Source organism: Petromyzon marinus, chromosome 70 (genome assembly GCF_048934315.1).
Source record: "Petromyzon marinus isolate PM22_M1 ecotype Great Lakes invasive population chromosome 70, UKy_Petmar_22M1.pri1.0, whole genome shotgun sequence".
Lineage (NCBI taxonomy): Eukaryota > Metazoa > Chordata > Hyperoartia > Petromyzontiformes > Petromyzontidae > Petromyzon > Petromyzon marinus.
The window spans coordinates 1,598,292-1,623,292 of record NC_133736.1 but is presented as its reverse complement, the minus strand read 5'-3'; the positions used below and the strand labels follow the sequence as shown (position 1 = coordinate 1,623,292).

At 51.0% G+C, this 25,001-nt stretch overlaps 1 protein-coding gene across 1 annotated transcript; it reads right to left on the bottom strand.

Annotated features, from left to right (window-relative positions):
* Positions 1 to 19,662: 19,662 nt before the first annotated feature.
* Positions 19,663 to 23,542, bottom strand: LOC116957191 (olfactory receptor 1500-like). The gene has a single exon (XM_032979197.2). It carries the CDS (start codon positions 21,809 to 21,811, stop codon positions 20,582 to 20,584), a length of 1,230 nt encoding a protein of 409 aa, XP_032835088.2. The 5' UTR covers positions 21,812 to 23,542; the 3' UTR covers positions 19,663 to 20,581.
* Positions 23,543 to 25,001: the final 1,459 nt, after the last annotated feature.

The following is a 25,001-nucleotide window of genomic DNA, read 5'->3' as shown; positions in this document are numbered from 1 at the left end:
GCAGATTCGTCCACTTACCCACCCACCTACTCACCCACCCTACACTCAGTCACAGACTCACCCACTCACCCACCCACCAACTCGCAGATTCATCCACTCACCCACCCACCGACTCAACCACCCTACCACTCAGTCACGGACTCACCCACTCACCCACCCACCAACTCGTAGATTCATCCTCTTACCCACCCACCGACTCACCCACCCACTCAGTCACCGACTCACCCACCCACCCACTCAGCCACGGACTCACCCACTCACCCACCAACCAACTCGCATATTAATCCACTTACCCACCCACCTACTCACCTACCCACTCAGTCACCGACTCACCTACCCACCCACTCAGTCACGGACTCACCCACTCACCCACCCACCAACCCGCAGATTCGTCCACTTATCCACCCACCTACTCACCCACGCTACCACTCAGTCACAGACTCACCCACTCACCCTCCCACCAACTCGCAGATTCATCCACTTACCCACCCACCTACTCACCTACCCACTCAGTCACCGACTCACCTACCCACCCACTCAGTCACGGACTCACCCACTCACCCACCCACCAACCCGCAGATTCATCCACTTATCCAACCACCTACTCACCCACGCTACCACTCAGTCACAGACTCACCCACTCACCCACCCAACGACTCGCAGATTCATCCACTTACCCACCCACCGACTCACCCACCCACTCAGTCACCGACTCACCCACCCACCCACTCAGCCACGGACTCACCCACTCAACCACCCACCAACTCGCAGATTAAGCCACTTACCCACCCACCTACTCACCTACTCACTCAGTCACCGACTCACCTACCCACCCACTCAGTCACTGACTCACCCACTCACCCACCCACCAACCCGCAGATTCGTCCACTTACCCACCCACCTACTCACCCACCCTACACTCAGTCACAGACTCACCCACTCACCCACCCACCAACTCGCAGATTCATCCACTCACCCACCCACCGACTCAACCACCCTACCACTCAGTCACGGACTCACCCACTCACCCACCCACCAACTCGTAGATTCATCCTCTTACCCACCCACCGACTCACCCACCCACTCAGTCACCGACTCACCCACCCACCCACTCAGCCACGGACTCACCCACTCACCCACCAACCAACTCGCATATTAATCCACTTACCCACCTACCTACTCACCTACCCACTCAGTCACCGACTCACCTACCCACCCACTCAGTCACGGACTCACCCACTCACCCACCCACCAACCCGCAGATTCGTCCACTTATCCACCCACCTACTCACCCACGCTACCACTCAGTCACAGACTCACCCACTCACCCACCCACCAACCCGCAGATTCGTCCACTTACCCACCCACCTACTCACCCACCCTACACTCAGTCACGGACTCACCCACTCACCCACCCACCAACTCGCAGATTCATCCACTCACCCACCCACCGACTCACCCACCCACCCACTCAGTCACGGACTCACCCACTCACCCACCCACCAACCCGCAGATTCGTCCACTTATCCACCGACCTACTCACCCACGCTACCACTCAGTCACAGACTCACCCACTCACCCACCCAACGACTCGTAGATTCAACCACTTACCCACCCACCGACTCACCCACCCAATCAGTCACCGACTCACCCACCCACCCACTCAGCCACAGACTCACCCACTCACCCTCCCACCAACTCGCAGATTCATCCACTTACCCACCCACCTACTCACCTACCCACTCAGTCACCGACTCACCTACCAACCCACTCAGTCACGGACTCACCCACTCACCCACCCACCAACCCGCAGATTCGTCCACTTATCCAACCACCTACTCACCGACGCTACAACTCAGTCACAGACTCACCCACTCACCCACCCAACGACTCGCAGATTCATCCACTTACCCACCCACCGACTCACCCACCCACTCAGTCACCGACTCACCCACCCACCCACTCAGCCACGGACTCACCCACTCACCCACCCACCAACTCGCAGATTAAGCCACTTACCCAACCACCTACTCACCTACCCACTAAGTCACCGACTCACCTACCCACCCACTCAGTCACGGACTCACCCACTCACCCACCCACCAACCCGCCGATTCGTCCACTTACCCACCCACCTACTCACCCACCCTACACTCAGTCACGGACTCACCCACCCACCAACTCGCAGATTCATCCACTCACCCACCCACCGACTCACCCACCCTGCCACTCAGTCACCGACTCACCCACTCACCCACCCACCAACTCGTAGATTCATCCACTTAACCACCCACCTACTCACTTACCCACACAGTCACCGACTCACCCACCCACCCACTCAGTCACGGACTCACCCACTCACCCACCCACCAACCCGCAGATTCGTCCACTTATCCACCCACCTACTCACCCACGCTACCACTCAGTCATAGACTCACCCACTCACCCACCCAACGACTCGCAGATTCATCCTCTTACCCACCCACCGACTCACCCACCTATTCAGTCACCGACTCACCCACCCACCAACTCAGCCACGGACTCACCCACTCACCCACCCACCAACTCGCAGATTCGTCCACTTACCCACCCACCTACTCACCCACCCTACACTCAGTCACGGACTCACCCACCCACCAACTCGCAGATTCATCCACTCACCCACCCACCGACTCACCCACCCTGCCACTCAGTCACCGACTCACCCACTCACCCACCCACCAACTCGTAGATTCATCCACTTAACCACCCACCTACTCACTTACCCACACAGTCACCGACTCACCCACCCACCCACTCAGTCACGGACTCACCCACTCACCCACCCACCAACCCGCAGATTCGTCCACTTATCCACCCACCTACTCACCCACGCTACCACTCAGTCATAGACTCACCCACTCACCCACCCAACGACTCGCAGATTCATCCTCTTACCCACCCACCGACTCACCCACCTATTCAGTCACCGACTCACCCACCCACCAACTCAGCCACGGACTCACCCACTCACCCACCCACCAACTCGCAGATTCGTCCACTTACCCACCCACCTACTCACCCACCCTACACTCAGTCACGGACTCACCCACTCACCCACCCACCAACTCGCAGATTCATCCACTCACCCACCCACCGACTCACCCACCCACCCACTCAGTCACGGACTCACCCACTCACCCACCCACCAACCCGCAGATTCGTCCACTTACCCACTCATCTACTCACCCACCCTACAATCAGTCACGGACTCACCCACTCACCCACCCACCAACTCGCAGATTCATCCACTCACCCACCCACCGACTCACCCACCCTACCACTCAGTCACGGACTCACCCACTCACCCACCCACCAACTCGTAGATTCATCCACTTACCCACCCACCTACTCACTTACCCACACAGTCACCGACTCACCCACCCACCCACTCATTCACGGACTCACCCACTCACCCACCCACCAACCTGCAGATTCGTCCACTTATCCACCCACCTACTCACCCACGCTACCACTCAGTCATAGACTCACCCACTCACCCACCCAACGACTCGCAGATTCATCCTCTTACCCACCCACCGACTCACCCACCCACTCAGTCACCGACTCACCCACCCACCCACTCAGCCACGGACTCACCCACTCACCCACCAACCAACTCGCATATTAATCCACTTACCCACCCACCTACTCACCTACCCACTCAGTCACCGACTCACCTACCCACCCACTCAGTCACGGACTCACCCACTCACCCACCCACCAACCCGCAGATTCGTCCACTTATCCACCCACCTACTCACCCACGCTACCACTCAGTCACAGACTCACCCACTCACCCTCCCACCAACTCGCAGATTCATCCACTTACCCACCCACCTACTCACCTACCCACTCAGTCACCGACTCACCTACCCACCCACTCAGTCACGGACTCACCCACTCACCCACCCACCAACCCGCAGATTCATCCACTTATCCAACCACCTACTCACCCACGCTACCACTCAGTCACAGACTCACCCACTCACCCACCCAACGACTCGCAGATTCATCCACTTACCCACCCACCGACTCACCCACCCACTCAGTCACCGACTCACCCACCCACCCACTCAGCCACGGACTCACCCACTCAACCACCCACCAACTCGCAGATTAAGCCACTTACCCACCCACCTACTCACCTACCCACTCAGTCACCGACTCACCTACCCACCCACTCAGTCACTGACTCACCCACTCACCCACCCACCAACCCGCAGATTCGTCCACTTACCCACCCACCTACTCACCCACCCTACACTCAGTCACAGACTCACCCACTCACCCACCCACCAACTCGCAGATTCATCCACTCACCCACCCACCGACTCAACCACCCTACCACTCAGTCACGGACTCACCCACTCACCCACCCACCAACTCGTAGATTCATCCTCTTACCCACCCACCGACTCACCCACCCACTCAGTCACCGACTCACCCACCCACCCACTCAGCCACGGACTCACCCACTCACCCACCAACCAACTCGCATATTAATCCACTTACCCACCTACCTACTCACCTACCCACTCAGTCACCGACTCACCTACCCACCCACTCAGTCACGGACTCACCCACTCACCCACCCACCAACCCGCAGATTCGTCCACTTATCCACCCACCTACTCACCCACGCTACCACTCAGTCACAGACTCACCCACTCACCCACCCACCAACCCGCAGATTCGTCCACTTACCCACCCACCTACTCACCCACCCTACACTCAGTCACGGACTCACCCACTCACCCACCCACCAACTCGCAGATTCATCCACTCACCCACCCACCGACTCACCCACCCACCCACTCAGTCACGGACTCACCCACTCACCCACCCACCAACCCGCAGATTCGTCCACTTATCCACCGACCTACTCACCCACGCTACCACTCAGTCACAGACTCACCCACTCACCCACCCAACGACTCGTAGATTCAACCACTTACCCACCCACCGACTCACCCACCCACTCAGTCACCGACTCACCCACCCACCCACTCAGCCACAGACTCACCCACTCACCCTCCCACCAACTCGCAGATTCATCCACTTACCCACCCACCTACTCACCTACCCACTCAGTCACCGACTCACCTACCAACCCACTCAGTCACGGACTCACCCACTCACCCACCCACCAACCCGCAGATTCGTCCACTTATCCAACCACCTACTCACCGACGCTACAACTCAGTCACAGACTCACCCACTCACCCACCCAACGACTCGCAGATTCATCCACTTACCCACCCACCGACTCACCCACCCACTCAGTCACCGACTCACCCACCCACCCACTCAGCCACGGACTCACCCACTCACCCACCCACCAACTCGCAGATTAAGCCACTTACCCAACCACCTACTCACCTACCCACTAAGTCACCGACTCACCTACCCACCCACTCAGTCACGGACTCACCCACTCACCCACCCACCAACCCGCCGATTCGTCCACTTACCCATCCACCTACTCACCCACCCTACACTCAGTCACGGACTCACCCACCCACCAACTCGCAGATTCATCCACTCACCCACCCACCGACTCACCCACCCTGCCACTCAGTCACCGACTCACCCACTCACCCACCCACCAACTCGTAGATTCATCCACTTAACCACCCACCTACTCACTTACCCACACAGTCACCGACTCACCCACCCACCCACTCAGTCACGGACTCACCCACTCACCCACCCACCAACCCGCAGATTCGTCCACTTATCCACCCACCTACTCACCCACGCTACCACTCAGTCATAGACTCACCCACTCACCCACCCAACGACTCGCAGATTCATCCTCTTACCCACCCACCGACTCACCCACCTATTCAGTCACCGACTCACCCACCCACCAACTCAGCCACGGACTCACCCACTCACCCACCCACCAACTCGCAGATTCGTCCACTTACCCACCCACCTACTCACCCACCCTACACTCAGTCACGGACTCACCCACTCACCCACCCACCAACTCGCAGATTCATCCACTCACCCACCCACCGACTCACCCACCCACCCACTCAGCCACGGACTCACCCACTCACCCACCCACCAACTCGCAGATTAAGCCACTTACCCAACCACCTACTCACCTACCCACTAAGTCACCGACTCACCTACCCACCCACTCAGTCACGGACTCACCCACTCACCCACCCACCAACCCGCAGATTCGTCCACTTACCCACCCACCTACTCACCCACCCTACACTCAGTCACGGACTCACCCACCCACCAACTCGCAGATTCATCCACTCACCCACCCACCGACTCACCCACCCTGCCACTCAGTCACCGACTCACCCACTCACCCACCCACCAACTCGTAGATTCATCCACTTAACCACCCACCTACTCACTTACCCACACAGTCACCGACTCACCCACCCACCCACTCAGTCACGGACTCACCCACTCACCCACCCACCAACCCGCAGATTCGTCCACTTATCCACCCACCTACTCACCCACGCTACCACTCAGTCATAGACTCACCCACTCACCCACCCAACGACTCGCAGATTCATCCTCTTACCCACCCACCGACTCACCCACCTATTCAGTCACCGACTCACCCACCCACCAACTCAGCCACGGACTCACCCACTCACCCACCCACCAACTCGCAGATTCGTCCACTTACCCACCCACCTACTCACCCACCCTACACTCAGTCACGGACTCACCCACTCACCCACCCACCAACTCGCAGATTCATCCACTCACCCACCCACCGACTCACCCACCCACCCACTCAGTCACGGACTCACCCACTCACCCACCCACCAACCCGCAGATTCGTCCACTTACCCACTCACCTACTCACCCACCCTACAATCAGTCACGGACTCACCCACTCACCCACCCACCAACTCGCAGATTCATCCACTCACCCACCCACCGACTCACCCACCCTACCACTCAGTCACGGACTCACCCACTCACCCACCCACCAACTCGTAGATTCATCCACTTACCCACCCACCTACTCACTTACCCACACAGTCACCGACTCACCCACCCACCGACTCATTCACGGACTCACCCACTCACCCACCCACCAACCTGCAGATTCGTCCACTTATCCACCCACCTACTCACCCACGCTACCACTCAGTCATAGACTCACCCACTCACCCACCCAACGACTCGCAGATTCATCCTCTTACCCACCCACCGACTCACCCACCCACTCAGTCACCGACTCACCCACCCACCCACTCAGCCACGGACTCACCCACTCACCCACCAACCAACTCGCAGATTAATCCACTTACCCACCCACCTACTCACCTACCCACTCAGTCACCGACTCACCTACCCACCCACTCAGTCACGGACTCACCCACTCACCCACCCACCAATTCGCAGATTCATCCACTCACCCACCCACCTACTCACCCACCCACTCAGTCACGGACTCACCCACTCACCCACCCACCAACCCGCAGATTCGTCCACTTATCCACCCACCTACTCACCCACGCTACCACTCAGTCACAGACTCACCCACTCACCCACCCAACGACTCGCAGATTCATCCACTTACCCACCCACCGACTCACCCACCCACTCAGTCAACGACTCACCCACCCACTCAGCCACGGCCTCACCCACTCACCCACCCACCAACTCGCAGATTAAGCCACTTACCCACCCACCTACTCACCTACCCACTCAGTCACCGACTCACCTACCCACCCACTCAGTCACGGACTCACCCACTCACCCACCCACCAACCCGCAGATTCGTCCACTTACCCACCCACCTACTCACCCACCCTACACTCAGTCACGGACTCACCCACTCACCCACCCACCAACTCGCAGATTCATCCACTCACCCACCCACCGACTCACCCACCCACCCACTCAGTCACGGACTCACCCACTCACCCACCCACCAACCCACAGATTCGTCCACTTATCCACCCACCTACTCACCCACGCTACCACTCAGTCACAGACTCACCCACTCACCCACCCAACGACTCGCAGATTCATCCACTTGCCCACCCACCGACTAACCCACCCACTCAGTCACGGACTCACCCACTCACCCACCCACCAACCCGCAGATTCGTCCACTTACCCACCCACCTACTCACCCACCCTACACTCATTCACGGACTCACCCACTCACCCACCCACCAACTCGCAGATTCATCCACTCACCCACCCACCGACTCACCCACCCTACCACTCAGTCACGGACTCACCCACTCACCCACCCACCAATCCGCAGATTCGTCAACTTATCCACCCACCTACTCACCCACGCTACCACTCAGTCACAGACTCACCCACTCACCCACCCAACGACTCGCAGATTCATTCGCTTACCCACCCACCGACTCACCCATCCACTCAGTCACCGACTCACCCACCCACCCACTCAGCCACTGACTCACCCACTCACCCTCCCACCAACTCGCAGATTCATCCACTTACCCACCCACCTACTCACCTACCCACTCAGTCACCGACTCACCTACCCACCCACTCAGTCACGGACTCACCCACTCACCCACCCACCAACCCGCAGATTCGTCCACTTACCCACCCACCTACTCACCCACCCTACACTCAGTCACGGACTCACCCACTCACCCACCCACCAACTCGCAGATTCAGCCACTCACCCACCCACCGACTTACCCACCCTACCACTCAGTCACGGACTCACCCACTCACCCACCCACCAACTCGCAGATTCATCCACTTACCCACCCACCTACTCACCCACCCACTCAGTCACCGACTCACCCACCCACCCACTCAGTCACGGACTCCTCAACCACTCACCCACCCATCAACTCGCAGATTCGTCCACTTACCCACCCACCTACTCACCCACCCTACCACTCAGTCACGGACTCACCCACTCACCCACCCACCAACTCGCAGATTCATCCACTCACCCACCCACCGACTCACCCACCCTACCACTCAGTCACGGACTCACCCACCCACCGACTCACCCACCCTTCCACTCAGTCACGGACTCACCCACTCACCCACCCACCAACTCGCAGATTCATCCACTCACCCACCCACCGACTCACCCACCCTACCACTCAGTCACGGACTCACCCACCCACCTACTCACCCACCCTACCACTCAGTCACGGACTCCTCACCCACTCACCCACCCACCTGCTCACCCACCGACTCACCAACCCTACCACTCAGTCACGGACTCACCCAACCACCCACCAACCCACCCACTCAGTCACGGAGTTAGAAATTAAATCAACCAAATCACGACGTTTCGATCGGAACACAACAAGCCTTGGTCATTATCATCATCATCAGGGCGACCGTTTGTTGTGTTTCGATCGAAACGTCGTGATTTGGTTTATTTTTTACATTTTATATATCTACCTACTGCGTGACTTTACCGAACGAACCCAAGGGTATGGATTAACTGCAGTCACGAAAGCTTCAAATCAAGATTGAGGCTGCTGCTGCTGCTGCTGATGGCCGGTGGATACCAATCCGTTCCAACGACAATGCCATCTATTCCGACTACACTCTGTAACAAATTTAGTTCGTTTTGTCCCTGGGTAGTAAGTGTTATTTCCCGAATTGCGTATGCCTCAAAAGTACAGCAAGTGGCTGTTTATTATTACTATTATTATTCCCACACGAACTTCACTTTTGTGTCCTAGTCACAAAAGCAAAGTTGATAATCCACTCCATTAATAATACTGTGTAACAAAATTTCATTATTATTTTTTTGTTTCTGGGTAGTAAGCAGTCACGAAAGCTTTAAATCAAAATCTATTTCCGTGTTTCCATTCCCTTCTTCATTGTCTGCTTCGTTATCTCTCGGTGAGATCTGGGCTCCCGAAGAATGTTCTCTCGTTGAATTCCGATGAACACTGAGTTCACATTCATCGCTTCACCCGTTAGAGATAACTGAAATCAGTTCTGATTTAAAGCTTTCGTGACTGCAGGGATTCACAGTCTTGGTTCTTTCGGTAAAGTCACCAGTGCGTAGAAGGGAAACAATAAAATAAAATAAAAATATAAAACAATACAATTCTCACTGCGTTTCGACTGCAACACACAAACAGCAATCATCATCAGGTGTGAAAACCACAGAAAAACATTTTCAATTTTTTTTTCAAATTTTCTTGCTGTGGTTTTCACACCAAATGACGATTGCTTGTGTTGCAATCGAAACGTCGTGAGAGTTTTATTGTTTTATATTTGTATTATTTTATTATTTCCCTTCCTACGCGACTTTACCCAAATAACCGACAACATTCTCTGATAATATATTGGCATTGTCTATTAAACTGGTTGGTCCACACGTGAGACGGTATCCTTCCTTATGGTCCTTGTCTCCTCTTCTGCAGAGTTGTAAAGTGAACTTGATGATTCGTGGGGTTTTTTTTCGATTTAAAGCTTTCGTGACTGCAGGGATTCATATTCTTGGGGTGCCTTTCGGTTAAATCACGTGGATAGAAAACAACAACAACAAAAACTTTAAAAAATAAAATAATAAAACGAAAATTAAATTACCGAAATAACAGAAATGAAATGAAAAATAATACCTTGAAAATAATCAAAGCAAAAAAAAAAGAAAACCGAATTTTTTTAAAAAAATAAGTGCGTTCACAAACACGTGCACTCACCCAATGACGCTACAGCTGCAGCAGTGGCAGCAGTCCTAGTCGCAACAGCAGCAGTAGAAGTAGCAACAGCTGCAGCAGTGGCAGCTGTAGCAGTTATAGTAGCTGCAGTTATAGTAGCAACAGCAGCAGCGGTAGCAACAGCAGCAGTTATAGTAGCAACAGCAGCAGCGGTAGCAACAGCAGCAGTTATAGTAGCAGTTATAGTAGCAACAGCAGCAATAGTAGCAACAGCAGCAGTTGTAGCAACAGCAGCAGTTATAGTAGCAACAGCAGCAGTGGTAGCAACAGCAGCAGTTATAGTAGCAGTTATAGTAGCAACAGCAGCAATAGTAGCAACAGCAGCAGTTGTAGCAACAGCAGCAGTTATAGTAGCAACAGCAGCAGTGGTAGCAACAGCAGCAGTTATAGTAGCAGTTATATTAGCAACAGCAGCAATAGTAGCAACAGCAGCAGTTATAGCAGCAAAAGCAGCAGTTATAGTATCAACAGCAGCAGTGGTAGCAACAGCAGCAGTTATAGTAGCAACAGCAGCAGTAGTAGCAACAGCAGCAGTAGTAGCAACAGCAGCAGTTGTAGCAACAGCAGCAGTTATAGTAGCAACAGCAGCAGTGGTAGCAAAAGCAGCAGTTATAGTAACAACAGCAGCAATAGTAGCAGCAGTTATAGTAGCAACAGCAGCAGTTATAGTAACAACAATAGCAGTTATAGTAGCAACAACAGGAGTAGCAGCAGCAGTGGTAGAAGCAACAGAAGCAGTTGTAGTAGCAACAACAGCAGTTATAGTAGCAACAGCAGCAGTAGTAGCAACAGCAGCAGTTGTAGCAACAGCAGCAGTAGTAGCAGCAGCAGTAACAGCAGCAGTAGTAACAGCTACAGCAACAGTAGTAACATCAGCAGTAGTAACAGCTACAGCTACAGCAGCAGTAATAGCAGCAGTAGTAACAGCTACAACAGCAGTAGTAACAGCAGCAGTAGTAGTAGCAGCAGTAGTAGTAGCAGCAGTAGTAACAGCTACAGCTACAGCAGCAGTAGTAACAGCAGCAGTAGTAGTAGCAGCAGTAGTAACAGCAGCAGTAGTAACAGCTACAGCTACAGCAGCAGTAGTAACAGCAGCAGTAGTAGTAGCAGCAGTAGTAACAGCAGCAGTAGTAACATCTACAGCTACAGCAGCAGTAGTGACAGCAGCAGTAGTAACAGGAGCATCAGTAACAGCTACAGCAGCAGCAGTGACAGGAGCATCAGTAACAGCTACAGCAGCAGCAGTGACAGGAGCATCAGTAACAGCTACAGAATCAGAAGTGACAGGAGCATCAGCAGCAGTAGTGACAGGAGCATCAGTAACAGTTACAGACTCAGTAGCAACAGGAGCATCAGCAGCAGCAGCAGTAACAGCTACAGCTACAGCAGCAGTAGTAACAGCAGCAGTAGTAGTAGCAGCAGTAGTAACAGCTACAGAATCAGTAGTAACAGGAGCATCAGCTACAGCTACAGAATCAGTAGTAACAGGAGCATCAGCTACAGCTACAGAATCAGTAGTAACAGGAGCATCAGCAGCAGTAGTGACAGGAGCATCAGTAACAGCTACAGACTCAGTAGTAACAGGAGCATCAGCAGCAGCAGTAACAGCTACAGCTACAGCAGCAGTAGTAACAGCAGCAGTAGTAGTAGCAGCAGTAGTAACAGCTACAGAATCAGTAGTAACAGGAGCATCAGCTACAGCTACAGAATCAGTAGTAACAGGAGCATCAGCTACAGCTACAGAATCAGTAGTAACAGGAGCATCAGCTACAGCTACAGAATCAGTAGTAACAGGAGCATCAGCAGCAGTAGTGACAGGAGCATCAGTAACAGCTACAGACTCAGTAGTAACAGGAGCATCAGCAGCAGCAGTAAAAGCTACAGCTACAGCAGCAGTAGTAACAGCAGCAGTAGTAGTAGCAGCAGTAGTAACAGCTACAGAATCAGTAGTAACAGGAGCATCAGCTACAGCTACAGAATCAGTAGTAACAGGAGCATCAGCTACAGCTACAGAATCAGTAGTAACAGGAGCATCAGCTACAGCTACAGAATCAGTAGTAACAGCTACAGCAGCAGTAGTAACAGCTACAGCAGCAGTAGTAACAGCTACAGAATCAGTAGTAACAGGAGCATCAGCTACAGCTACAGAATCAGTAGTAACAGCTACAGAATCAGTAGTAACAGGAGCATCAGCAGCAGTAACAGGAGCATCAGCAGCAGCAGCACGCGCTCCATGTGGGAGGAGCGACTCACCGTGCGTGCGGCTTGCGCTGTCCACGCTTTTATCAGCCCCCCACCCTCCCCCCACCCTCTCCTTCGCCCCCCACCCTCCCCCCACCCTCTCTTTCGTCCCCCCCCCCACCTTCCCCCCACCCTCTCCCTCCCCCCACCCTCTCTTTCGCCCCCCCACCCTCCCCCCACCCTCTCTCTCCCCCCACCCTCTCCCTCCCCCCACGCTCTCCTTCGCCCCCACCCACCCTCTCCTTCCCCCCACCCTCCACCCACTCTCTACCCCCCACCCTCTCCCTCCCCTCACCCTCTCCCTCCCCCCACCCTCTACTTCGCCCCCACCCTCTCCCTCCCCCCCATCCTCTCCTTCGCCCCCCCCACCTTCTCCTTCCCCCCACAGTTTTCTTCCCCCCACCCTCTCCTTCCCCCCCTCTCCCCCCACGCTCTCCTTCCCCCACCCACTCCTCCCCCCCCTCTCCCCCCACCCACTCCTCCTCCACCCCACTCCCCTTCCACCCCCCCACCCTCTCCCCCCCCCACCCACTCCTCCCCCCCCTCTCCCCCCCACCCTCTCCTTCCCCCCCCCACTCCCCTTCCCCCCCTCCACCCTCTCCCCAGCTGCCTCTTCCCTCTCCGTTCTCCTCACGCCCCCCCACGTGACCACCCAGGGACACGGGCTACGTCATTCGTGTCGCTCACCTTGCATGGCTGTGTTGAACTTCTTTCACACCGTACGTAGCCAACCGCGCTGTGTGTGTGTGTTGAACTTCTTTCACACCGTACGTAGCCAACCGCGCTGTGTGTGTTGAACTTCTATCACACCGTACGTAGCCAACCGTGCTGTGTGTTGAACTTCTATCACACCGTACGTAGCCAACCGTGCTGTGTGTGTGTTGAACTTCTTTCACACCGTACGTAGTCACCAGGAGAAGGACAACAAGCTTAACACACTGAGCAGGTCCGAAGCAATGAGTTTGTCAATCTACATGATGATGATGTAAAAGTGGCATCATAACTGCCAGTGGCTTCCTAATATTGGAAGGGGAAGAGCGTTCCAGACGGCCACAGAAGCGCATCCGAATGCGCCACGCGGCGATGTTGATGGTGGTGATGGTGGTGATGATGGTGATGATGGTGGTGATGATGGTGGTGGTGATGGTGGTGATGATGGTGGTGATGGTGGTGGTAGTGATGGTGGTGATGATGGTGATGATGATGGTGATGATGATGGTGGTGATGATGGTGGTGGTGGTGGTGGTGATGGTGGTGGTGGTGATGTTGATGGTGATGATGATGGTGATGATGGTGGTGGTGGTGATGATGATGGTGGTGATGATGGTGGTGATGTTGATGGTGATGATAATGTTGATGATGGTGGTGATGATTATGGTCGTCGTGGTGATGATGATGGTGGTGATGGTGGTGGTGGTGATGATGGTGGTGATGTTGATGGTGATGACGGTGGTGATGGTGGTGATGGTTGTGGTGGTGATGATGGTGATGACGGTGGTGATGGTGGTGATGGTGGTGGTGGTGATGATGGTGATGATGATGGTGATGATGGTGATGATGATGGTGATGATGATGATGGTCGTCGTGGTGATGATGATGATGATGGTGGTGGTGATGATGCAGTGACCACCACCGTTTTTGTTCGACAGCAAGCAGCTAAAATCCACAGGTGCTGCTGCGAGAATAACCCCTGGAGTGTCACGTGATGATGATGATGATGGTGTAAAACTCAGCAGTCGAGGTAACGTGGTTGTTCTTTTTGTGGCGAGCGCTTTCTGTGTGTTTGTCGAATGAGCGAGGATGCTCCTGAACGACGCTGCTGCTGCTGCTGGGCAGTTGGAGGCAGTCGACCCCCCAACAACAACGGAGGGATGGAGGAGCGACGCTCACAACAACGAGCGGAGCGCCCAGGGCGGCTAAAGCGCAGCAAGTTGGCACAGTAGGGTCGGGAGGGGGGGGAAGCACAGGTGGTGCATCGGGCACTCATCTCAGTCGGTCGACCCATGGCACCTGCTGGGTCTGCACCGTGACCTCCTGCACCTAGCTTGGCACAGTAGCGGGGTACAGCTGGTGGTGCATCTACCGATCATCTCAATCAATCAATCAACCAACCAACACATGGCACCTTCCCGAAACTTCCTCCTGTCAGCAGCGAGCCTTCGACATTTCACGTGGCCTCAAAGTGCGCCTGGCCTGGCACTTGCGCCCTGGTGATGTCGCCGTCGCATAAGTGGCGAATGACGGATATTGGTGATGAGCGAGACCCTAAAAGCACAACGACAACAACAACAACAACGCTGCTGTGCATTCGTCCGGCAGCTGGACCTCCAATGCAGCTCGGCAGAGGCACGGGCGGAGTTCGTGAGCTTCCTCCAAGTGCGGAATGGAGTCAACAAACAACATCAACAAATTATAATAATTCTTAGCTCTTTCGGTAAAGTCACCACGTTGAAGATAAACAATAAAATAATAAAATATATATTAAATAATAAAAATTTACTCACGAAGTTTCGACCATAACACAAACGGTCATCGTCACTTGACTTGGAGGCACTTCCTTTATTAACGAGCACCCATCGGTATAATACGCACCTCACGTGGGTACACACTCTACATTCGCTCGCCTATACACAACTCTACGTGGGTACACACTATTACTATTGCTAGGCCATACACAACTCTACGTGGGTACACACTATTACTTTTGCTAGCCTATACACAACACTACGTGGGTACACACTATTACTGTTGCTAGGCTATACACAACTCTACGTGGGTACACAGTATCACTGTTGCTAGGCTATACACAACTCTACGTGGGTACACACTATCACTGTTGCTAGCCTATACACAACACTACCTGGGTACACACTATCACTGTTGCTAGGCTATACACAACTCTACGTGGGTACACACTATCACTGTTGCTAGGCTATACACAACTCTACGTGGGTACACACTATCACTGTTGCTAGGCTATACACAACTCTACGTGGGTACACACTATCACTGTTGCTAGGCTATACACAACACTACGTGGGTACACACTATCACTGTTGCTAGCCTATACACAACTCTACGTGGGTACACACTATTACTGTTGCTAGGCTATACACAACACTACGTGGGTACACACTATCACTGTTGCTAGGCTATACACACCACTACGTGGGTACACACTATCACTGTTGCTAGGCTATACACAACACTACGTGGGTACACACTATCATTGTTGCTAGCCTATACACAACACTACGTGGGTACACACTATCACTGTTGCTAGCCTATACACAACTCTACGTGGGTACACACTATCACTGTTGCTAGCCTATACACAACTCTACGTGGGTACACACTATCACTGTTGCTAGCCTATACACAACTCTACGTGGGTACACACTATCACTGTTGCTAGCCTATACACAACACTAACCGTCTAACACTGACGGCACTGAACCGAGACAGCCAACAACAACTATCTAGCAGCGCAATATCGAGCGAAGACGATAGCGACGATGGCGACGAGACGACAGGGACGATGGCGGAGATCTTGAGTAGCTCCGACGGTTTTCCCACTCCAACAACAGCCACGAGGTCCCACACAGGGGCCGTTCTTATGCTATCAGCGTGGCCTCGCTCCGCCCCGGCCACGCCTCCTCTCTGGAACCTGCTAGCGGGTTCCCGAGGCTTTCCGATGGGCCACCCCTCTGTGACCTTTCCCCCCTAGATGTCCCCTCTAGTGTATATTGTGGCCTGCCGACTTCAATACCGCCGTACACTGCAGTTCACCTTTCTCACCAGCAGCCAGCACTATGCCACTAAACCATTAAAAACGATGGTCCCGTGTAAGTGTTAACATTTATTTCGTGTATCTACCGACGCATTCTCATGGAAACACACATGCACACTACCCATAAGTTTCATACACACGCGGTGATGTTTTTCTGCTTATTTTTGTTCATCATTTGCAAATCCGAGAGCTCGGTGAATATCTACATTGCATCTATAAAACCTATTTGTACGCTTTCATTTAGTAAATGGATTTATAATACAATTGTTTATCGTGCTAAGTGTCTGGTTCTGCAGCTGCTGCTGCTGTGTTCTGCACCGCGATATGAGATGAAAAGCTGTGATATAAATGCAATTATTTATGAATTATAGCGTCATTATTTTTTCGACGTTTAGACCGCGTGGCAAGTGTCGCCAGAACGTTACCGTTGTTACGTTATTCGCTTAACGCGTTTGTGGCTCGAAACGGCACTTTTTCTTTAAGGAACGCATCTCCCGTGTTAAATGAGGACCACCTATACGTATGTTTATTACTAACTATGAGAAGCCATTGCTGCTGTGCTGTCGTCATAGCAGGAGGCTTTCGCCAACTATTAGTTCAGCACACCAGTGTGCTGGAGAGTAAGCACCACAACATTTGAGTATGACATTTCGCCGGTAATTAGATTCTTGCCACTATTACCATTGCTACTCTTTATATTTTATTTTATCAGGTAAAGCCCCTCACTGGGCTGCTATTTAGCTCTTTTTTTTAGAATCGACCTGACTATCATAAATTATAGCTCAACGAAGTGGCTCATCAACATCATCACGTTGAAATATACAGCAGCCAAATGCTCTGAACGTGTGAAGTTGATGCCGATTCATAACAGAGGTGTTTTGGGTTAGATCGCGTAGACATGAATGTCTGTCGTTAAACCTGCCACCACTCAACACAGCCAATCAGTAAGGGGTTTGTCACGTAAACAAAACGTAGCCAATTCGTTTTCTAGATTAGCACTACACCGGTCGTTATGTGTTGGAAAGTAAACCCAGTACAACATTTACAATGTGAGTACAATTGATAGGAGAGTACATTTAAAAGTCGGAGCGATTTGAAATGAACCGTGGTATTCGTTAATGCCACCTCTGTCTGTTGTTATTGTGGTTGTCTTATTAAACATCTTCTGAACTTCTGCTTCTTCTGCGGTTTCAATGAAAAGCAATGTGTATTCTTTACACGGCAAATTCCCATTCGCTGCGAAACTGAACTTCGATTAATTCTTTATGTTAACCGGTTAAATAGTCATTTTTCATCTTCTTCTTTTGTACGGATTCATAGTTCGGATTCATGCTTCGATGGTAGCGTCGCTGCATGAGATGTTTACTTTTGACGTCGGCCGCAGTCCAAACTTGCCATTGAACTATTGCCTCTCGTTGGAAGGCAATCCTGGCCAAACGTGAGGGTGTCTCATCATCACCGTGGCTAATTTCATCATCGCCATCATCATCATCAATCACCGCACGTGGGGATTTAAAGCAGCGGCCCAATTTTATTTAAGCACGCGTTGATTCTCAAATGTGGAGGCGAAGGGCAAAAGCGGATGGTTCCCCGTAGAACATAACACGCGACCAGCATGGTCAAGATGACGCAAACTCGATATAGGCATCGTCAGGCTCCGGGAACGAACCCTTCACCTCCTGCGTAGCCAGGCAAGGGATAGAACATTTGCTCGCCACGGTGGCACCGGTGCAGCCGGTCACCCAGCTGGTTTCGTTTGGCAACAGCGCGCAGACACCACCAATGGGGAGCGATTGTTGGGGTCGGTGGTGGAGAGGAGGGCACAGATGTATGCTTCCGTAGCCTTATGATTTAGAACAAATCATGTCACGGCTGTTAGTGTCTAATCTTCAAACGGTTCTGCCATCGGCAAACTTTACACTCATCAGAATCGGAATATTTATGTATAACCGATGGATGAATCAGATGGGCTATGACGCTCCTTGTGACAGATGTCAAGTAGGGGGCACGGGGTCAGGACGTGAGAATAACAAACAATACAAAAAATATGATAGGAGTGCAAAGTATAAGAAAGGTGAGCAAATCACTTTAACAAATATACAAATTAAACTAAACCATTTTTGACTTAAATCTTTGGTGACTGCAGGAATTCACATTATTTAGGTCTTTCGGTAAAGTCACGTAGATAGGTTCAAAGAAAATAACAAAAAAATAAAGCAGAAAACTACGACGTTTAAATTTGTATTGCACCAGATTAGGCCCACTGAGCAATTCGCTTCTATTTCAGAAGCGACCTACCCACAAATAAAAGCTCAAAGAAATTGGCTTATCATGTGCAACCAAATAATCTAAATACTCTGAAAAGCATGTTTATAAGTGTGGAGGGGGAAAACCGGAGGATGCGGAGAAAAAAATCCACACGACCACGGGGAGATTGAGAGACATGGCAAACTCCAAACGTACGACAGGCTTCAGGGTCGGGATAGAACCCCCGACCTCCTGCATACCAGGCGAGGAAAATAACATTTCGCCACATCGATGTGAGTGCCCAGGTTTGGCAGCAGGGGGAAATAAACCGTGGGTAAAAATCTGTCATGCGTAGCCTACACAGTGATGCACCACCGCTACCATGTGCATCCTCGCCACTTAGGATGATGGTCCAGGTGTGTATGTATGTAAGCATGCTGAACTTCCTTCGCCCTGCACGTAGGTAACTTCTCTCCTCTGACGAACATGTACCCGTCAGAGGAGAGAATTTGGAAAGAGCCTTTAAATATCGATTTAAATCTTTCGTGACTGCAAGGATTCATCTTCTTTGGTTCTTTCGGTAAAGTCACGTAGAATTAGGATAAAATAATAAAATAACACAATAAAATTCTCACGACGAAGACGGCCGCTTGCGTTGTGGCCGAAACGTCGTGAGAATTTTATTGTGTTATTTTATTATTTTATTCTAATTCTACGTGACTTTACCGAAAGAACCAAGGAAGAAAAAAGCCTTTAAATATTTTGAAGCAAATATTTCATAGGGTGAAGATGCGAGATTCACAAGCAGAATATGTATTTATAATGGAGGAATGAGATTAAGACTAGGGTGGCCATTGCAACTTGAATGTTGGGAAAATCTACGGCAGGTAAACAAATCCATCGAGTTCCCAAAATCTACCCACTGTGAACGATAGTATTATCTGAAGAATTATGAAGCTGTGCTCATTGGATATCCAGATCAGGTGGAACAAGATTTGAAGATACTCCTTGATTCCAGAACTGACCGTTACGACACTTGATTGCGATGCAAAAAGACTGGACACGGACTGGATTCAGATTGCAACCAGATAGTTGCGCGCTAGTTAGTCATAACCAGATCGAAAAGAACCGGATGAGATATAATCAGATTAAGATTGGATGGTGCGACATTAGACGCAGGCATCTGTGAATCGACTGGAGCATCTGCGAACCGAATGAAGCATCTGTGAACCGACTGGAGCATCTGTGAACCGACTGGAGCATATGTTAATCGACTGGAGCATCTTTTAACCGACTGGGGCATCTGTGAACCGACTAGAGCATCTGTGAACCGACTGGAGCATCTGCGAACCGAATGGAGCATCTGTGAATCGACTGGAGCATCTGTGAACGCACTGGAGCATCTGTGAGCCGACTGGAGCATCTTTTAACCGACTGGAGCATCTGTGAAGCGACTGGAGCATCTTTTAACCGACTGGAGCATATGTGAACCGACTGAAGCATCTGTGCAAAAAAATATCTTCATAGCCCAGCGGATTCCCCCTCCAGTCTAAACAAAAAAAACAATGCCGATTACTGATTATGGCAACTCTGCTTTTGCCATAGAGATCTTCTGACGCACCATCTTGAGGACTCCACGACGGATCGCGTCCGTGCGGAGTCCATAGACGATGGGATTCAGGACCGGCGGGATGACGTACTGTAGCGACTGCAGGGGCACGCGCACCTCGCGCACGATCCCCGAGAAGAACTGGAGGCCGCTGCCGATGGTGAACAATATGGAGCCGAAGTAGATGCAGATGATGACGAGGTGGGTCATGCACGTCTGGAACGCCCGCTGGTTCTGCCGGAGGCTCCTCTTGCGAAACTCGAACAGGATGAGGCAGTAGGCGAGCGCCACCACGAGCAGGGGTAAAATGATGGCCACGAACACGTTGGCGTACACGTACACGATGTTATAGTAGACGTCGCTGCAAGCCAGGTTGGTGAGCACCATGAAGTCGCAGTTGGGCGCGAACGTCACCAGCGGCCTGCAGAAGCTCAGACGCAGCACCATGCCCACGTAGCCCACGCCCGGCACGACCGAGAAGGCCACGATGGCCAGGAACGCCTTGGTGACACGCGCGTTCGACACAAAGCTGTGGTAGCGTAGCGGCTGCCCGATGGCAATGAAGCGGTCGACGGACATGAGGGCCAGGACGTAGCCCTGCATTCTAATGGTCACGTGGAGGAAGAACATCTGAGTCATGCACTCGGACAGGGACACATTGTTGTAGGACATGAGGTTGGTCATGATCCTCGGCAGGGAGTTTGTGGTCTCTACCACGTCCGTGACGGACAGCAGGGCCATGAGCACGTACATCGGCTTGTGCAGGTTCGACTCCCGGTAGATGACAAGGCACAGCAGAAGGTTGCCGACCACCGTGACGAGGTAGACGAGGAGGATGATAATGAAGGCGAAATGCCGGAAGCTCGCAGGCTCCCGGAATGGCGTGGCCATGAGGATGGAGGTGAACGATGGTGGGGAGGTGTTGGTGGACAGGTTTTCCTCCATCAGGGGTGGGGGGGGGGGGGACCACCTTTGGGACAAAGCAAGAAAACATTGGAAGCGTCTTCCTCCGCGAAAAGAATGATACGAGCACACAGCAGGGTCCTGAAGGATGTATGTGAGTGTGTGTGTGTGTGACGGTCGTGAATGAAACACACACGGGCAAGCGAAAATGACGGTGCAAACGTGTGGGGAGCAAGAGACGCCAGATAGAACATAGCAGGTGCAAGTAAGCACCGTGTTTCGGTCCGATGGGAACATTCAAAAAAGGGGTGTGCGGGGGCAGAGCGAAGGGAAGGAACCACGCTGATGACGAGCTTCGAAGAGGTTCCAACACGGAAATATGTTTTTACCGAACACAATTATAGCGAATGGAATATTTAATAGGAGAAAGGAGACACTTCTGAGACTACAGAAGAGAGTTAGAGGAACTGAAGCGGTCCTATAGGCAAAGAAATTCGGTAGACAACCTGTTTAATCGACCTCAGAGCTCAGCCGATCTGCGACAGAGATTTTACCTTGCCACCTTCAAACTGTTCATCAATATGACAAGATGGTAGATGCACCTTTGTATGGCTATATGGGAGATGCATCTTTCGTATGGCTATATGGGGAATGCACCTTTCGTAAGGCTATATGGGAAATGCACCTTTTGTATGGTGTAATGGGAAATGCACCTTTCGTGTAACTATATGGGAGATGCACCTTTTGTTTGGCTTTATCGGAGATGAGCCTTTTGTATGGCTATATAAGAAATGCACCTTTTGCATGGCTATATGGGAGATGCATATTCAATATGGCTATATGGGAGATGCAGCTTTCATATGGCTATATGGAAGATGTACATTTTGTTTGGCTAATATGGGAGATGTAGCTTTTGTTTGGCCATAGACTAACGTTGCCCATGGACTCACCTTGGCCATAGACTTTCACTGCCCGCAGACATTGCCCAGACTCATATTGCACAAATACTAACATTGCACAAATACTAACATTACCCAACGACTAACATTGCCCAAAGACTAACATTGCCCAAATACTTAACATTGCCCAAAGACTAACATTGCCCAAAGACTAACATTGCCCAGAGACTAACATTGCTCAAAGACTAACATTGCCCAAAGACTAACATTGCCCATAGACTACCATTGCCCATCGACTCGCAAATTCTTGAGTGAAATCATGAACCGCCAACAGCAGGCACCAATACACACGTTTCAATTGCTCTAATATCTGAGATTCATCGGTAATTGTAATCCATCATTTAACAGGCAACTTCAATCAAAGTGAAATACTCAAGTGCAATGCATCTTCTTCTAAGCCTTGAGAGATTTTGAAATATATAGTCTGCAATTAGTATTAAAAGCTAGGAGTCTAATTGCTGTAATGGACTCTTTGGATTTTCTCCCTCCATGAGCTGATTTGCTCTGCCGATCCTCAAGTCACATCCACTATCCTAACATATGGAACTGACAAAGACCCCCGTATAGACTTAACAGACTATTGGGGCAAATGCTGTTAGCGAGTACCTATCAAGGCCGATACGGTACACGAGGTGGTGGGTGACCAACACCACGCCCGACCGCCTTTGTCTCCCTAGTAGCGATGTTTACACACAAGGTACTCATTTGAGACTGAGTCAACCTAGAGGAGGCCCAGGCCCGGTTCAGATGATTAGTAGCGCAGTGCGCTTAACCGCTACACTGCCGCTCACCGTTACATACAGACCCATTGTCATATAGACTCGCATGATCTAATGACTTATATATAGATACAGATTCTGATATACGGACCCATAGAGTCACATACACTCACATGATCCATAGACTTAGAGAGAGATGCATAGACTGATAAACAGACCTCCAAAATAACAGAAACTGACATGATCTATAGACTTAGATTCAGATATATAAACTGATACACAGACCAATAGAGTTACATACACTCACATGATCCATAGACTTGCCCAGACATCCATGATCCATAGACTTATATATACATACATAGACTGATGGACAGAGCTATAGAGTCACATACACTCACATGATCCATTGACTTATATATATATAGATACATACTCTGATATACGGACCCATAGAGTCACATACACTCACATAACCCATAGATTTTTCAGACATCCATAGAGTCACTTACACTCACATGATCCATAAACGTAGATAGATATACATAGACTGACATACAGACCTATAGTGCCACATACACTCACATGATCCATAGATTTACCCAGACATCCATAGAGTCACATACACTCACATGGTCCGTAGACTTATATATAGATAAATACTCTGATATACGGACCCATAGAGTCGCATACACTCACATAACCCATATATTTTTCAGACATCCGTAGAGTCACTTACACTCACATGATCCAAAATCTTAGATAGATATACATAGACTGACATACAGACCTATAGAGCCACATACACTCACATGATCCATAGACTTACTCAGACATCCATAGAGTCACATACACTCACATGGTCCATCGATGTATATATATAGATACATAGACTGATGTACACATCAATAGAGGCACGTCCACTCACATAATCCATTGACTTATATATCGATACATACTCTGATATACGGACTCATAAAGTCACGTACACTCACATAACCCATAGATTTTTCAGACATCCATAGAGTCACTTACACTCACATGATCCATAAACGTAGATAGATATACATAGACTGACATACAGACCTATAGTGCCACATACACTCACATGATCCATAGATTTACCCAGACATCCATAGAGTCACATACACTCACATGGTCCGTAGACTTATATATAGATAAATACTCTGATATACGGACCCATAGAGTCGCATACACTCACATAACCCATATATTTTTCAGACATCCGTAGAGTCACTTACACTCACATGATCCAAAATCTTAGATAGATATACATAGACTGACATACAGACCTATAGAGCCACATACACTCACATGATCCATAGACTTACTCAGACATCCATAGAGTCACATACACTCACATGGTCCATCGATGTATATATATAGATACATAGACTGATGTACACATCAATAGAGGCACGTCCACTCACATAATCCATTGACTTATATATCGATACATACTCTGATATACGGACCCATAAAGTCACGTACACTCACATAACCCATAGATTTTTCAGACATCCATAGAGTCACATACACTCACATGATCCATAAACTTAGATAGATATACATAGACTGGCATACAGACCTATAGAGCCACATACACTCACATGATCCATAGACTTACCCAGACATCCATAGAGTTACACACACTCACATGATCCATAAACTTAGAGAATTATAGACTGATATACAGATCCACAGAGGCACATACACTCACATGATTCATAGACTTACCCAGACATCCATAGAGTCACATACACTCACATGATCCATCGACGTATATAT